A 17,705-nucleotide genomic window follows, 5' to 3' on the forward strand; every position below is an offset into this window, starting at 1 on the left:
TATCAAGATTTTCTAGATCTTGTTGCACATTTGATCGCTTTTGAAAGTAAACCGTTCAATGATGGTGAATTTGTTAAGCATTGTTTGTTAAAAGTTTTGGAAAAAATTTGTCCGGAGAAACGAACAATGAAACAAGATATTAGTTTGTCTTGACAAACAATTATGCGAAGAGTATAAGATATTGCAAACAATTTTTTCGAACAACTTTTGGAAAACATAAAACAAATGAAATATTTTAGTGTGGCACTGGATGACAATACTGATGTAAATGACACAGCCCAACTCCTCATCTTCATACGTGGAATTAATGATAATTTTGTACCAGTTGAAGATTTAATTGATCTACAGAGTATGCGCGGAACAACTACAGGTGAAAATCTTTTTGAAAATCTTTGTGAATCTATCAAAAAGTTAGGAGTAAATATTAAAAACCTGGTAGGAGTCACAACTTGCAGTGCAAAAAATATGATTGGTAAAAACATTGGGCTTATGGGTAGAATAACCAAGAAAATGATAGATATCAGAGCTGAAACTCCGATTGGAATTCACTACATTGTGCATCAAGAAGCTCTTTAGGAAAGTATTGGATCTCCAACACATTATGAATGTGGTTATTTCAACTGTAAATTTTACAAGGTCACATGGCATTAATGTGACTGTTGAAACATCACCGAATGTTTCAACACAGAAAAAGGGAAACCAATAAAACAACTATAAAATATGGAGTGGCTGTTTGATCTTGCAATTCATACATACATTTAAATGCCCTTAATTTAAAACTACAAAGGAAAAGAAAATTGGTCTGATTTGCTTGGTGACATCAAATCATTTCAGAATAAGTTGTTATTATTTAAATCCCAATTGAGCAAAACAATTTTAGTTCACTTTGAATGTTGTACTGAGCTAAAGGAGGAACACATTTCCAAGGAATTGTTGCCTTTTGTTATTACAGTTACTTTTTTGACAAGTTTGAAAGTCAATTTTCTGATATAAAATCCCATTAAAAAACAAACTTTTGTTTGAGAACCCCATTTACTTCTAAGGCTGAAAACTACAATCCCAGATTTCAACTTGAAATTATTGATCTTCAAGCCAAAATATGATACAAAAATAAGTATATAGACTGTAAAAATAAACTATTTGAATTCTACAAAGCTTTCCCATCTGAAGATTTTCCGCTAATAAAAGAAAATTCCATGAAAATGGCTACTTTGTTCGGATCAACGTATGTTTGCAAGCAAATTTTTTTTCACCCTTAAAATCAAATAAATATTTAAAAAGAAACAATAAGAGATGAGCAATTTTTTTTTTTTTTTTTTTTTCCTGAAAACCCCAAACATGAGAGGTATTATAACCTATAGTACCACACATGGGTTGGAGGTTGAGAAGACGAAAGAAGATATTTGTTGATATTAGACTTGAACTTCTGTAGACTGTAATTTTCTGGAAATACATACGAAGGAAGGTTGTTCCAGAAAAGGCAGTTGAATGAATAAACGAGGAAGATGAAAAGTTGGTTCTGTGAGTTTGAAGTTGGACAGTAAATGGACGTTGGCTGGTGGCGGCACGTATTCGGACTGTTTTGAAAGAGTGTGCGGGAATTATAGAAGAAAATTCAGAATAGTGCCCATGGAAGTACCTGTAGAAAAGGCATGTAGCAGAAACAGTACATCTATGACACAGCAAGTGGAGAGACTCTGTTAGAGATGAGTCATTAATTAATCTAACTGCCCTATTCTGAATGGAATCTAGAAGCCTGAAAGAGATCTAGACAGCACCGCCCCAGATGTGGGAACAATATTCCATGGTAGAGCGGATTTGCAATTTGTACAGAGTGAACAGCTGGTTGGAAGAAAAGTAATGTCAAGAGCGAAAGAGAAAACCAAGTTTTTTAGATACAGAGGAAACAATATTTGTAATGTGCTTGTGCCAAGAGGAATTAGAAGTCAGGGTAATCCCCAAAAGAGATATATCATTTTTCCTAGAAATCGGAGTGTCACTAAAGATAAGCATAGGAGCAGAAGAATCCTTTTTTTGCGAGATATAAGACAGGACTGAGTTTTAGAAGGACTAAAATCAACTAAGTTGTCTTTGCCCCACTAGAGAATTACCTGGAGATCAGCATTTAAGGAATTGGTAGCGAATATTTGAGAAGTTAAAGCTGATTGAGCAAGGCGAGTTTTCTCAAACTGCAAAGTGAAATGCAATGTGCTGTCATCAGCAAAACTATGGATAGGATTTCCAGTCAATGGAAGAAGGTTATTAATATACAAGAGGAAAAGAGTGGGGGAAAGAACTGAACCTTGGGGGACACCGTCATTAGTGGAGAAGTTAGAAGACAGAAAGCCATCTACCATCACCCTCAGTTAGCGATCAGAGAGAAAACGGGATAACCAATTACAAAAAACAGTTGGCAAATCATAAGATGGAAGCTTGTTTAGAAGACCTTTATGCCAAACACGATCGAAAGCTTTTGAGATGTCAAGAGCAACTGCTTGTGTTTCACCGAACTTTTCCATTGAATTGGATGAGAGAGATTTGTCACCTTTTTTTTTTGGAGCTGGCTGGATATGAGCAAATTTCCAAGCAGAAGGAAAAAAATTTTTGGAATAAGAAAGTGAAAAAAGCAGCAAAAAACAGGAGTATGTTCATGAGCACAGATTTTGAGAACAAGTGGAGAAATACCATCAGGACCTGGAGCTTTCTTAGCACCAAGATTCGTCAATATCCTTATGACAGGAAGCATTGAGTGGTGTGTGTTGGGAATGGTGGGAGGTGCTTTACCAAGATCACTAATACATGAATTGGATGCTAGCAGGTCAGCTTTATCCTAGGTTGAAGTGACAATAGAACCATTTCATTTTGACTGAGGTGGTAGCAGAGATGGGCAAAATTTGTGGCCAATAGTTTTGTCAAGAGACCAGAATGCTCGGCTGCCATTAGGGCAAGAAGCAAGTTTTCTAGTCTAACCTGTTCAAAATCTAGATTGGATTGATTAATAACTGCTTTATAATTGTTGCAAGCTCTGGTGGCGCCTCCGTAGCCAGGTGGGAAGAAGCAGCAGTGTGTAACGCACGCTTCTTGATTAGACCGGGGTTCGATCCCGTCACCACCAAATACGGGGATGCGGAAAGATCAGGGAATGATCACCGCATATTCCCGGAGCAATATGGCCTTAGTTGCTAATGCTCCTAAAAACCAAATAACAAATAACAAACAGCAAGCTCTGGTGTAGGCAGAAAATGAAACTGGATATTTGGAAACAAGCCAATTACAATACTAGCATTAGTAGCGGCATACGATGCAAGAAAGCAAGCTTATGCAGCATCAGCCAAAAAAAAAAAAACGTCCCATTTCATCCCCTCCATTCGTTCCAAATGCCTATCCAGCTCAGCCTTAAATTTATTTAGGCTATCAACAGTGGCGGATGTTTACCGACCGGGCTAGCCGGGTGGGTAAAGTGCCTGCCTGGCAACCCGAAGGTCATGGGTTCGATTCCCACCTCGAGCTTGGATCAAAGTACTGCAAAAACTTTGGGAGGTGCATTATGGCCACAAAAGCCTATGTGCCAACAACTACCAAAAAAAAAAAAAAAAAGTGGCGGATGAATGCCTTGTCATTGGGGCAGGTGCCAAGGGTGCCGACAGGAGAAGGGTGCCACTGACAGACTACATCAGTACAATGTCAAGCTATTTTGACACCCGAGGCTAGCTGATGAAATGGCACCCTTGATGATGTCGAATCAAGATAGCACAGGGAGGGTGAAAATTAATTTTCTCACGGTGATTCAAGCCTGCATACAGCCTTACATCTGAGTACATACTGCATATCATCGTAGATCTATTTGCTGTCCAGAATGTAACTTCGATTGGACTAATCAGGCGATCGCTTCATCAGCGCATGATCAAATGCATAATAGCTTGCAATTCAGGCATTGTGTACAAACTGAATAAGTTAAGTCATAGTGTTTTTGTGATTGCTATATAAACAGGTAATGGTGAATATTGTGATTTATAATTTAAATAAAACAATAAAGGCCAAATTAATTTTAGACATGCCACCAAAGAAAAAAAAGTGGAAAGACTGCATAAAGAGGAAATTAGAAAAAAAACATTCCGCTAGTTTAAAAAACTGTTTTACAATAAGCTACTCCAAACCTGAAAGTGATGAAGAAAATGAACATGATTCGAATGAAGATGAAACAAATGATGATGCCACTGAAATGGAAGTCCAAGAAAAAGCTCAAACAGTTGAAGTTACTTTAAAAGAATTAGAAAGTGTGTACACTAACCAACAACAGTTGGCAGAAGAAAATGATGGCAGTAATAATATTAACATGGAACATGTAAGTCTGAATTTTAATGATCCGACCACATGAAACTTTAATATCCACAAAAACAGATCTCGTGTGGTGCAACACGGTCCCAAACATTGTCTTAAATACGTATCCTGTCACTAATGGCCGATGTTTCAATAATTCATGGAAATACAAAAATGAAGGTATTGAAAAAAAAAAAGAGAGGAAATGGTTATTTTATTGCAAAAACAAAGATGCAATATATTGTTTTCCATGCCTCTTATTTGTATCTGGCACAAAAAATGTTCCATTTTGCAGCTCAGATGGATTTAAGGATTGGAAACATCTAAACCCAAACGTTCTTTTTCATGAGAATTCATTACAACACAAATTTGTGTTGTAATGAATAATTTCACAAAATGGAAATTATTAGAAAAGGGTCTTCAAAAAGGTGGACTAATTGACGATGCTGCACAAGCAGCACTAAGAAGCAAAATTTCGAAATGGTGTCATATGTTGAAATGTATATTGTTCTGTGCTGAAAATGATTTGGCATTTCGTGGACATGCTAGTAACATCGATACCAAAGAAAAAAATTGTGGCGTATTTTTAAACTTGATAAAATTTGACGTTGATATTAAAAATGCTCTGGAATCTCATATTAAACACCACACTAATTTTTATCTTCAGAAATCCAGAATGAATTTATTAATTTGTTAGCAACGAAGTGAAATAATTTAAAAAAACAAAATGCAACAAGGCATATGTTAAGAGTAAGAGTTTTATATCTATATAATATTGGTGTGGATAAAGTAAAAAAAAAAAAGTAAAGTGCAGCCATTATCAACCCACTGCAGGATGAAAGCCTCCTCAACAATTCATGCTGAGGGAAATGGACCATAATCTGCCACGCTGGTCCAGTGCGGGTTGGCAGATCGACCGCATTCAGCAGTCAGGGGCTTGAACCCTGGTCTACTCAAAGAGCGTGTGCTACTGCACTCCCGCTCCTGACCACTTGGCTACTGAGGCCGGTGGATACACCATAGATAACTTTTAAGAAAAACCTACGATAGTAGTATGGGAGGCATCATTTCCTCTGTATCTCATATTGCTCTCGATGATAGGCCAATAGCTTTGAAACAGTACCGTTTCACTTCCACGAAACAACAGATGACCGCTTGTTGGGATAGAGGGGAAACCACTCTCTTCTAAATCTCTAACAAGGTGCTTACAATAGAAGGTTGACTAGAGCGTATTGTCCAAATGTTAAATACACCCTGGTCTGCCCACTGCCTATGGATACACAGAAAGTAGTTGACCAGCTTGACTTCTTGGTTTATGGGACAGGTAGTTGGATAGGTTTAATGGGTTCCACTGAGTTGCAGATGGTAATCTCTTTATCTTTTAATTCGGGCATAACAATAGCACTATTGCTTGCTTGAAGGCATGGGTGCGAATGATGTGTACCCAGTTAAGTCTCATAATGCAGTCGTTATATGGAAAATTTTCTTCTTTCTAAGAACGAAAAAATTTTCGTTTCCATAAAACAAAGATATAAAAAAAAAATTCAGTTAAAATTCTATTTAGCGAATTCTAAAAAAATTTGGTAAAAAGAAAACATTTATCTCTAAATAGAAAAATTCGCTATAAAGAAGTTTGTTAAACAGAGGTCCGACTGTACTTATTATTTGTCTGCATGGGTAGCACAGTGGTATCATCACCATCCTCCCCACACTGAGTGGAAAAGGGCTGGGTTTAAATCTCGTCGATGACGCGAGGAATTTTAATGGCCTTTTTTCACTCTGTGACTAAGTTAGTCCGTCTCAGGCGTAGAAGCAAGGTTTTTTCCCCCCCAGAAACTGGGATTTTTCTTCCATCAAAACAGGCAAATCGACCACAGAACACATGCATTACAGACACAAAACACATGGGTATATGTAATCATTTACGGGAGACCCTAATATAACAATTTCTGTTCTTATTATTTATTATGATTTTACCAATTATCGAAAAAAGGCGCATAGCCACGAATTTGCCAATGGCACCGAAAACCTAGCTACACCTCTGCTATCAACTTCCACAACAAAAGATGGAAGTCTGTTCCACCAATCAATCAAACCAAATTTCTGCACATCTATTCTACAATAGAACAATATGCAACATTCTTTTCTTGAACAGCATTAGCACATTTATTGGAAAACCAAGGTTTAAATAAAAGACGAGATTTTAAGGTGGAGTGTAGAATAAAGGATTCCATTCCTACAAGAATAATTTCACTGACACGATCTGAGCAAATGTTGACATCAGGAGTTTTGAAACAGTGATCCGACCAAGGAAAAAGAAGAAAATAAATCTCGCAGGTCATCCCATTTTGCATTCTTGTAATGCCAAACAACAAGAGGTTGGGAATAGCCATGAGATAAAAGCTCCATTTTGAGAAGAGACATTCAGCAAGTTGTGATCTGAGGTGCCTAAAGGACCACTCACCTCGACTGTGTACTTGAAGGGTTGTTTTTGAGAAAAAGATCAAGCATGTTGGCTGTATGGTTAGGATTGTCCGGTATTTTGGTAGGTAAATGAACAATCTGTGCAAGGTGATTAGTAATTGCAAAAGCCTCAGCATCTTGACTAGCTGGGTCAGTGTGACTTGGAGTTCATAACTCCAACTGGTGGAAACCAGTTGGAGTTAGGAACATTAAAATCACCTCACTGTTAGAAAAGTTGGACTGGAAAAAGTCAAAGAGCTCCAAGTGATTACTGGAGTTGAGAGAATGAGGTAGAGAGATTTTAAGCTAGAGAAGATCGAAAAAAAAAAAAAAAGAAGAGATTCCAGATTACCAAATCTCTGACAGGGAATATCGGAATGGGTATACCATTCCGATATTCCCTGTCAGAGTACCACCTTTGAGGCAAAAGGAATCATGTAGCAAATAATTTGGGCAACTGAGTTGAGCAGTGTTGAATCAACCAATAACTGAGATTCTGTCAGAAAAAGTACATGGGGTTTGGTAGATTGTAACTGGAAACGGACATCGTTGAGATTATAACTGAGACCACGTATATTTGTGAAATGAACAAAGAAATGTTTAGGAGGTTTAGATCTTTTTGCAGATAAGTTTGATCTAATAATTTGACAATTCGTGGTGTAGTCAAATGTAAGAAAAAGTGAGGGGGGGGGACATGCTGTATGAAGTAATGAAATTTTTGGATATGGCATACACATGGTAAGAATATACCCAGATCCTTGACATAGTGTGGCCTCGACAATGCCCCCTCCCCCACGTACACACTACTTGGACTCCATCCAGTCACTATCTGGCACAGTAGAGGCAGCAAGATTACACACTAGCTGATCCGGAAGCCACTTAGAGAGTTACAATAGGTTCGGTTCGGTGTACTACCTAGCAGCTACCCCGTGAACACTGTTTTAGAGCTGTACCCTCGAAATGTAAGGAAGATTGGATCTCGCCACTGTGTTCATCATAATCTCAAAGGACATCAGTCATACTACATGATGGAAGAGCTGGCAGATGGTTGACCGGAACTTTGCTGTTGGGACTAAACATAGGTTCCACCACTTCAAGCCTCCAATAAGCAAAGTGGTGGTATTGCACTGGTTGATGAGTCATCTACCACCTAGTATTGCCTGGTAACACAAAGGGCGGCATTCCTTCATGTGGTGTGGGTACCACACCTTGACCCCTGCTTATGTTGGTTTACACCTGAGTGGTCACCCAACGTGCGCTTGTGCATGGGGGTTATACCGAAGATTACTAACAGCCACCATCGTGAAGGTTCAAGTAGAGGATTTGGCTGTCACAGACCGTGTGGACTTTGCCGATAGGTCCACTTGACGAGTGTCACCCGAATATCAGTTCCTTCAGCGTTTTAGACTCCCAGGTATCAAGCACAGCTTGTCTGGCATATTTGAGAGAATGTCTGCAATAGCCTCAAGGACCATGAATGAATGCATTGTCTTGGGGGAAAGAACTGAACCTTGGGGGACACCTGCATTAGTGGAGAAGTTAGAAGACAGAGAGCCATCTACCATCAGCCTCAGTGAGCGTGAGAGAGAGAACTGGATAACCAATTACAAAACACAGTTGGCAAACCAACTGTGTTTTGTAATTGGTTATCCACAGATGGAAGCCTGTATAGAAGACTTTTATGCCAAACACGATTGAAAGCCTTTGATCTGGCCAAGCAGGATGTCTTTGCTGAGAGGGTGAGGAAATTATGTGCCAACTTGGCATTCTGATGGGTCTTTATGAGAGCTTGAAGAGTAGAGTAGCGTAGATGCCCTCAAATGAATTAAAATGGGGGGGGGGCTGCTAATCTGGCTATCAGCTGCCCAGTTCAATGCCAGAACCCACTCTTTATGTATCAGACAACAATTAATGTGCAATATTACAGTAGCCTACTATGCTATTGTGTTTACCAGGCAATTTGCAAGTAAAGGTTCAAGAAACTGTAAGTTGCTATCCTGCTGCCTAACGGTATTAATCTTCTTACTACAATTTTGTTGAAAATGCCCATCCACCTTGTGCTGGAAGATCTTTAGTCATTCTTGTTTATGGCTCGCGATTGATCCTCAGTGATTTCACTCATTCAGGTGAAAAAGTATCTGGAAGAGCATTAATGAGAAACAGAATAAACTCACTGTCTGCCACTACAATGGAATAAGTGTTTCCCTGTACAAAAAATGCAAATATGGCACTGGAGCTTGTTGCTCATTTTCGCTTGTATTTTTATAGGTGTGTGTGTTCGTAGGCTGGTTTGCATGTTGTGTCGGCTGACAAATGTGTGCTCAGTAAATCATTGGGAAACCCAACTCCCTCTGTATGAGATTGGCTAACTACAGCTTCAGAAATTCCTTTAGTTGTTGACAGGAATTAAATTCAGACTTCTATAAATTATTGGTACACAGCAATGTATCATGTCATGTGAGCTGCCATGGTGGATTTATGTTTGTGTACAAGGAAAATAATTTGAAAAGGAGCGATGATCATGCATATGTTCATATGAGGGATATGCATATGTTGACAAAATCAAAAAAACATGTATATGTACAGGGAAAAAAAAAAGTCCAGATAATCTTGAGTGACCCTTGCATATATATGTCATCATATAATTATTAAATGGTTAAAATTATAGGCTGTTATATTAAATTTTCTATTCTTGATTTGAAAAAGAATGTTTAATAAGAGTTAGAAGGATTTCCAATAAATCAAATTAAAATGGATTTAAATATCATTTGTTTTGTTTTTCTTTTAGATAAAACTGGTTCTACATACTTATTCTTGTTTGTTTGGAACATTCTTGTGTAATAATGGTCAGGAAAGAAAACAGCATAATGTGCATGATAGGACTTTTTCTATTTGGGCTTATCTTCATTCTGTACCTCATTTTCATAATTTTCTCTATGTCCCACGGAAAAAGGTAAATTGTTTTACAGCTAATAAATAAAACTGTAGGTAAAAAAATTACAATTCATCCACAATTTGTATTTTATTTACCAAAAATTCTCAATGTAATTATGTGAGAAAATTTTAAATATTTATCGAAAATATGTGATGTATGCTATAAATTACAAAATGTCACTATAAATTACAAAACTGACTTGCTTTTGATTATAAAAGAGTGTGTACACTCAGCAATAATAAATCTAATGGACATTTTTATAATTTATGATCTTTGCATTTATGTGTGGCAGTGTATCTAGGACTGTGTGTCCTTTATTTTTTTATAAAAATACTTGCACCCTCCAAGATGCTCCCTGAGATAATACAAATATATGGTAATTATAAGGAGATAAATCAGGAGTTTGAAGGTGGCCTAAATCCTTCCATTCCATTTTCTGACATACGAGGTGTGGCTATTAAATAATGAGACTGTTGCAATAAAATAAATATAATGAAATATTTGGTAACTTATAAGTTATCCCCTTCAAAATAATTGCCTTGTGTTAATTCATTTTAATTCTTAAATGACAATCACTTCTAATCAGCATCCTTACCTGGTCCATATTTTGGTTAGTTTTCTTGGATGCGGACAGCGTTGTAATGAAACCTATCTCACTGCAAAGCAAATGAGCATGTTGGAACGTGATTTGGCAGACTACTAGGGAAAGGTTCAAAGTCAACTGCCATGCCTTTGTTTTACAGGTGGCACATGTTGTTCTGCTGATGAAGTCTTGTTAATTAATAGCAATACCTTGTAGTCATAGTTACATTGCTTGAACAAGGATGAATAGCCTTTTAGTAATATTACATCTTTTGACAGTTTTCAGGAAAAACTGTGGCTTTACTTTCAATAAAGTCCACATGGATTAAATCCATTTCATTAGGTTGTACATGAACATAAATGATTCGGTTCCAAGTGTGAAGTGATAGTTACCAAGTGATTTTCGTAGTACAATTATCTAGTGTTTTTTCTAGGGTGTGTGTTGCTTTTTTCATAAACCCTCCTCTGATTGCAATGTTACTGACCACTCACAACGTTATTGTTGCCTCCTTTACCAATGCTAATCCCTGCCAGCAATGTCACTGCCCTCTTCTTCTGATCATTTGGTGGCTGGTTGGCACCTCTCCTGCTTCCATGTGTTGAAAACCTGGGGGGAAAGAGCTACTTCTCCCAAGGCTAAAAAGAGCAAATCATGGATTTTGGCAATTACCCTCCAATTCAGCCTCAATGCTCATCTTACTGTAAATTAAATTAATCTGACCACGACACATCGCAGTTGAAAAGACTGTGTACTGACACAGAGCAACAGGAGTGCCCATTTTTCCTTATCTTCCACTTGTCAAACAAAAGTGAGTATTTTGTTCCCATTCCTCATACAGAAATCTTTAGAAAACACAGCAGATTCTAAGTCAGCCAGATCTAAATTGTTTCACCATTTTTGGTAAAACAACTTAGATCCAATGACTACATATGAAACTGCTAGTCATAAACAATCCTAAGACTTCTGAAACTCTCAGCCTTTGGTGGTATACCAGTACAAGTTACCCCACATGCAACACTAAATTTCTCTAAAGGGACAGTTGCAGAGTGGGGCTTGATCATCTTACAAAAGATAAACTAGTCCATAGGTTAAAAGATCAGAAAGTTATGCAAGCTAAATGATTTTTGATCAGAAAAGATGGTGAGTTCTTCCCACGGGAACATTATCATTACAGTTGGTATACTAAATTTATCTCCCTATATTAAAGCCAGCTATCACAGCTGCAAGATCCTATGTTCCTAATCCTATCTGATATTATAAGTTCCAAAAATCCAAAAATTTGAGCATTCTCAAACTGTCTGTTGAGGGGATGCAGTATGCCCAAACTGTGGGTCGAAATTCCACACGTAAATGGGCTGTGATGCTGAAACACCACATTGTCCGAACTGTCAAGGCCCAACCCACTTACTCAAAGTCCTCCGAACTGTGGAAAACCGGAAAAAAGATCCAAAAATATAAAATAGAGCAGACTTACCAGGAAGCAAAGAAAAAAAGTATGCTTGCTACTCCAAAACATACCTATGCAGCAACAAAGAAATACCAGTCAGCAGTGGCACAAACTGATATGTGTCAGTTCCACCAACAATGTCAATTGCAGGTTGGGTTCCAGCAATATTCTTAGCCTCATAGGAACAGCAGGCAATAGATCATGCCAATTACAGTACCACCAATGGCATACCACTCTTCATCAGAAAACCATGAAAATCAAAACACCAGTTCCAATGAAGACTCAGCCAAATTTAATGAACAGGGATACAGATGATAACAACAACCTGGATGAAACAATCTTAGATCTGTATGCAGAAGATGATATGGACACTCAATGTCTTATCTTCCTGAAAAAAGAAACAATGAAATTGAAGTGACAAAAAGACCAGACCTAAAAAACAGACTGGTAAAAAAGGTAAACGGCCTCCATAACCTAGTAGTCAGGAGAAGGAGTGAAATAGCACACACTCTGAATAGACTGAGGTTCAAACCCATGACTGCTAAATACAGTCAATCTGCCAACCCACACTGGACCAGCATGGCAGACACTGGCTGACTGAAAAACAAACTGAATCAAATGCAACTGTTAAAAACAAATAATGGATCACATCGTGCAGAGGAATTGTAGAGGCCTATGTAGCAATATCAATGATATCTAAAGCCTAACAAGTAGTATAGTCCAGCAAACTATGTCTACTAGAAAATAGCCTATCTCCAAAGGTAATTCCAATAATCAAGAACTACACTATCTGTCATCCTAACATAAATAACAATAATACAGTGCATGGACGTATGGCCATTCTTGTAAATTCAAGAATTCCCACTAAATGCATTCCACTGCAGACATCCTTAGAAGTAGAGGCAGTACGTGTATCCTTAGGAATCATGTTAACAATAGTTTCAATCTACATATCACCAAACAAAGAATATACTTATTATGACCTGGAAGAGCTTCTACAAATTCTACCTCTCTTTTTTTTATTAGGGGATTTTATGCACATCTGCTCTGGAGATCTTCACATACAGGCAGATGAGGAAACTTCTGGAATTGCTGCTTGACAAACATAATCTATCATTATTGAATATTGATGCTGAACACTTACGTTCATTTCTCCACTAGAACAACTACAGCAGTAGACTTGATAATCTGGTTTCCACTACCCAATAATTTGGGAAATTCAAACAAATAGAATCCTTCAGGCAGATACTTGTTTATAATTGAAATTTTCAAAGGCTGATTGGAACTTATTTGCTTCAAACTTCTATTTGATGGTGAAATCATCACATACCAACCCATTGATGATTCCACACAGTCACAATACATAATAACACAGATTCTGACTACTGCAACCAATGCCATACCCAAAATTTGTACTTTTCCTTTTAATCGTGCTAATCAGTGGTGGAATGATACTTGATGACTTTCCAAAAAAGAAAAAAACTGGCATGGAACCTTTTCGTAAGCATCCAACTGATATCCCTGAAAACCTTATAAATTGCAAAAACTTAAAGCAAAGGTACAGTTTGTAAGGGAAAAAGGATAAAACAGATTCTTGGATTCAGTTTGTCTCTACTATAACAAAGAATATGAACAGCAGAATACTCTGGAACAAAATAAAAAACTGAATGGTAGATTTCCACCAGCATCCTCCAATATTGAGATGGAATGAGCAAGATTTGTCATCTACAGTAGAAATAGCCAATGCTATGGCAGAAAATTTTGCATGAATCTCAGATATATCTGCATATGAAACATTTTTTAGAAGCATAAAATAAAGGCTGAGCAATGCAAATTAAATTTCAGCACAAGACTATCATTTCCATATAATCAATCCTTTACATTTCTGGCACTTCAGGATGCTCTAAACAGGATCCTACATTGTGTTGTAACACCTTTAAGCAAGATTCAAGATTTTACCTCGTTGTAATTTTGATTTTCTTGATTTTACCTCAAGAAGGCATCGAACTGCCTATTGCTTTTTCTGAATTGGATGTTCTCTGTAAGTGACTGCTTTAGCTTGTAGTGTCATTCAATAGTGCTAGCTTTTCCTAAACCTGGTAAAGATCAGAATATCCTTACCAGCTGCTTGGGGCAAGACATTAGAAAAGGTGATACACAACAGACTCATATGGTATCTGGAATCCCACTCAATCATCAGATGTAATCATTACAGCCTTTCACAAAAACCGATCCATGTTAGACCATATGGTGAAAGCTGAGTGAAACGTATGGAATGCCTTTATCTGAAAAGAACATCTTGTCATGGTATGCCTGGGACATTGAAAAAGCATTTCACACCACCTGGCACTATGTCATTCTTCAAGATCTGCGTGCCACAAGACTCACAGGTTGACACCCGATGATCATAGAAAATTTCCTTAAAAATAGAACTTTTCAAGTGAGTTATCACAATGCTGTTGTGCGATTTGTTGTCAAAAGGGAAGGTGTACCACAGGGATTTGTGCTTACTGTGGTACTCTTTGCTCTTAGAATAAACAATTTAGTGCAGAACATTCTGGGTAATGTAGACATCTATGATGATGACCTAGCAATATCTTGCCATTTACAGAATATGCGTTCTGTTGAAAGACAACTGCAGCTCACAATAAACAAAATAGTGTCATGGATGTCAGAGAAAGCTGCTGCTCCTTAATTATATGGTTAAAATACATAGTCTTCTCATCCTGTTGGGTCATTCCTCTATGATCCTTGATGAGTAAACCATCGAAGATCATAGAAGTATTTTAGGAACTTTGTGTTGATGGTCTGGCCAGCAGGGATGAATCCCTTATGGATAATCCCATCAATGTCAAAAAAATAGATCAGCAAGGACTTCACATTGCTCCTCACTTGTCGGGCTTTCATCAGTTGGGACAAAGATGGGCTCTTCCAGTGGGATGATTGTTGCCTGGTTTCTGGGTCATATCCATATACCCAACTCTTGTCACCAGTGACAACTGTAGAAAGGAAGTTTTGATCACCCCTGGCCCATTCTTGAAGATCTCTGCTAACTTCCATGCAATGCTGCTTTTGGTCTTCACTCAGTAACCGTGGCATGAACTTGACCGCAATCCTTCTCATGTTCAACTCGTCTGACAAAATCTGCTGACACATGCCACACGATAGTCCTACAATGCCACAGATATTGTGGATGGTCTGTCTGCGGTCTTTACGGATCGCCGCCTGAACTTTTGTAACATTTTCCGGGGTGGTGCTCTCTGATGGACACCCAGAACAATCGTCGTCATCAACTGACATTCGACCATTTTTAAAATGGTAAAACCAGTAGTAGATCTTCTGGCATAAAGCATTGTCACCAGAAGCTTGTTTCTACTTCTTATGGGTTTCTGCTGCTGTATTGTTAAGAATAAAACAAAACTTGATGCAAGCATGTTGCTCTCTCATATCAGCCATCAACAATTGCAAACTATGCAAAACACCACCAAAGAATTGTGCATAAATATTCAATGATTCTATCCAGCCAGATGCCATGCCGCACACTGATTCACAGAGGATGTATGCAGCGTTACCTATTGCCACAAGTTCATACTAGACATTAGTGTCCGTGCAACATTCACATTTTGGGAACATTGGGGTAGCACCTCGTATACTGAGTTCTTTGCTAACTTCCATTACGTCTTGCATTTCCCGAGTTGTTGGACAGCTGAGTTTTTGTCTGGTATAGGAAAGTTACTCTTTGATTAGTGAAAACATATCTTAGACCAACTTAGTCAGAAAAGAGTGTTTGGGTTTACAGAATACAATTGATTAGCTGTTGGTTGGAAGAAAAGAGACAAATGATTTTGTGGAGATATAGCCTCATGCTGTATCTATAGCATGAGGCTATATTTCCACAAAAAAAAAGTGAAAGAGATCTTGGAGTCTATAGAATAAATAAGATTGCACCTTGCCCCAATGTGGGATTCTCCTATTGAGGGAAAATACTGCTATTCTTAACTCCTTCCTGGTGCAGGATCATCTTGTCTGGAAGCATCTAGGGCTCAACAGCTAAAGATACTTGGCCTGGCTAGAACCCTGAAGACCTCAATTCATGTTAAGGAAACTCTTACATTGAGATTCCATCTTTTTGCCCTCCCCTACATAGGGGAGCACCCACTACAGCAGCTCGTTATCTTCCATCCTGTTTAGCTTTGGAGGATGCCACCTTTCTCAGTCCACCTCCTATCGATGTTCATTATCATCTGTTTGCCTCCCCTTCTTTGGGCTCCCCTACCATCATGCTTAGCATAGAAGGCTTGTCCCTTCTATGCTAAGCATAAAGACAGATGGCCTGCCTCCTTGTGGCTAAGGATGGGTACAAGTAGCAACTCACATTGTATTTGTGTGATCACTGCTCCCTAGTAGCTAAGAGGCCAGTCATATAACATACACATGCTGAATGCCATACACCCTTCACCGCACATTTAGACTGGCTCTTCAGAGTTCCATGCCATCACAAAAGATACAGAGTTGGAGATTTCTGGCACTGCCTTGATCATTACACAATATTCAAATATGTTTGATTGGCTGTAGGTTGGATGATAGGAGACAGAAAGTTGTTAAAAGCTGTTGGAGGGAGGAATGGAAGATGTTGTAGGAGAGATGCAGTTTGAATGTGGTTTTTTATGTTATATTGTGGAAAACTACATTGCACACTTCACATTCTCCATTATGCTATCCCTGCTGTATTTGTACAGGCTATATTCACGTTGCTGCTCGTACCCGCTGCACGCCACGCTTGTCATATATGTGGGCTAAAAGTTAAAACCTGTAGTTCAGAGCTACAGATTGCCGATCCCTGCCTTATACTGTGCTGTAGTCACACAAAGTACTGGGCCAGTAATTACCCAGTGGAGACTGGAGTTAAAAAAAAAAAAAAAAAGACTTGGAGGAACTTACAGTAATAAACCCGAGACAGTGTCCTCTTAATGAAAAATTAATCACAAGTTGGGACCTCCATATCTCAGCTGAATGGACAATTTTTGGGAGGAAAAAAAATAATAAAAATTTTAAAATACAATAAGAATAATTTAAATAAATAAGCCTTTAATAAAAGACTGTAAATCTAGTTTAGATAATTTCATTTTTATTGATCTCCACCCTTCCACAGTTTCCTGGTTATGCTAATTAATTAGCATTAGTAGAGGCATACGATGCAAGAAAGCAAGCTTATGCAGCAGCAGCCAAAAAAAAACAAAAAAAAACCGCTCCCATTTCACCCCTCCGTTCGTTCCAAATACTTGTCCAGCTCAGCCTTAAATTTATTTAGGATATCAACTTCCACAACAAAGGATGGAAGTCTGTTCCACCAATCAACTACCCCCTGGCTAAAGGCAAACTTCCGCACATCTATCCTACATCTGTCTTTCCTCAATTTGAATTTATACCTTCTCAGGTGATTATTCTGAGCAAGAGGAAGAATCCCATCAGCATTCAGCATGCTCAAACCATTCAAGGCTTTATACACCTCAATCAGATCACCTTGCAGGCGCCTAGTCTCCTGGCACTGTTATTTGCAAAACATAAGCCTTTCTTCAGGGGTATAGTCTTTTATGAGAGCTGGCTTTATTTAAACTATTATTATTAGCATTAGCAGAGGTATACGATGCAAGAAAGCAAGCTTATGCAGCATCAGCCAAAAAAAAAAAAAAAAAAACCCTCCCATGTCGCCCCTCTATTTGTTCCAAATGCCTGTTCAGTTCAGCCTTCAATTTATTTAGGCTATCAACTTGCACAACAAAAGATGGAAGTCTGTTCCACCAATCAACTACCTTCTGGCTAAAGGCAAATTTCTGCACATCTATTCTACAACTGTCTTTCCTCAATTTGAATATGTGCCCTCTCAGGTCCATAATCTGAGCAAGAGAAAGAATCCCATCAACTTTCAGCTTGATCAGCCCATCCAAGGCTTTATA

General features: G+C 38.2%; 1 protein-coding gene across 3 annotated transcripts in view; it reads left to right on the plus strand.

The window, feature by feature from the left end:
- LOC150089581 (phosphatidylinositol-3,5-bisphosphate 3-phosphatase MTMR4) overlaps window positions 1-17,705 on the plus strand; it is a 371,703-nt gene that overhangs the window by 266,375 nt on the left and 87,623 nt on the right. For all 3 annotated transcript variants that reach the window (XM_090389550.1, XM_090389552.1, XM_090389551.1), the window contains exon 10: window positions 9,572-9,736. In XM_090389550.1, the coding sequence (XP_090245676.1) occupies window positions 9,572-9,736 (165 nt within the window). The remainder of the gene's footprint in view (window positions 1-9,571; window positions 9,737-17,705) is intronic.

This window comes from Mastigoproctus giganteus, chromosome 2 (genome assembly GCF_048544385.1).
Source record: "Mastigoproctus giganteus isolate SK-2022 chromosome 2, ASM4854438v1, whole genome shotgun sequence".
In the NCBI taxonomy this organism is placed as follows: Eukaryota; Metazoa; Arthropoda; class Arachnida; order Uropygi; family Thelyphonidae; genus Mastigoproctus; species Mastigoproctus giganteus.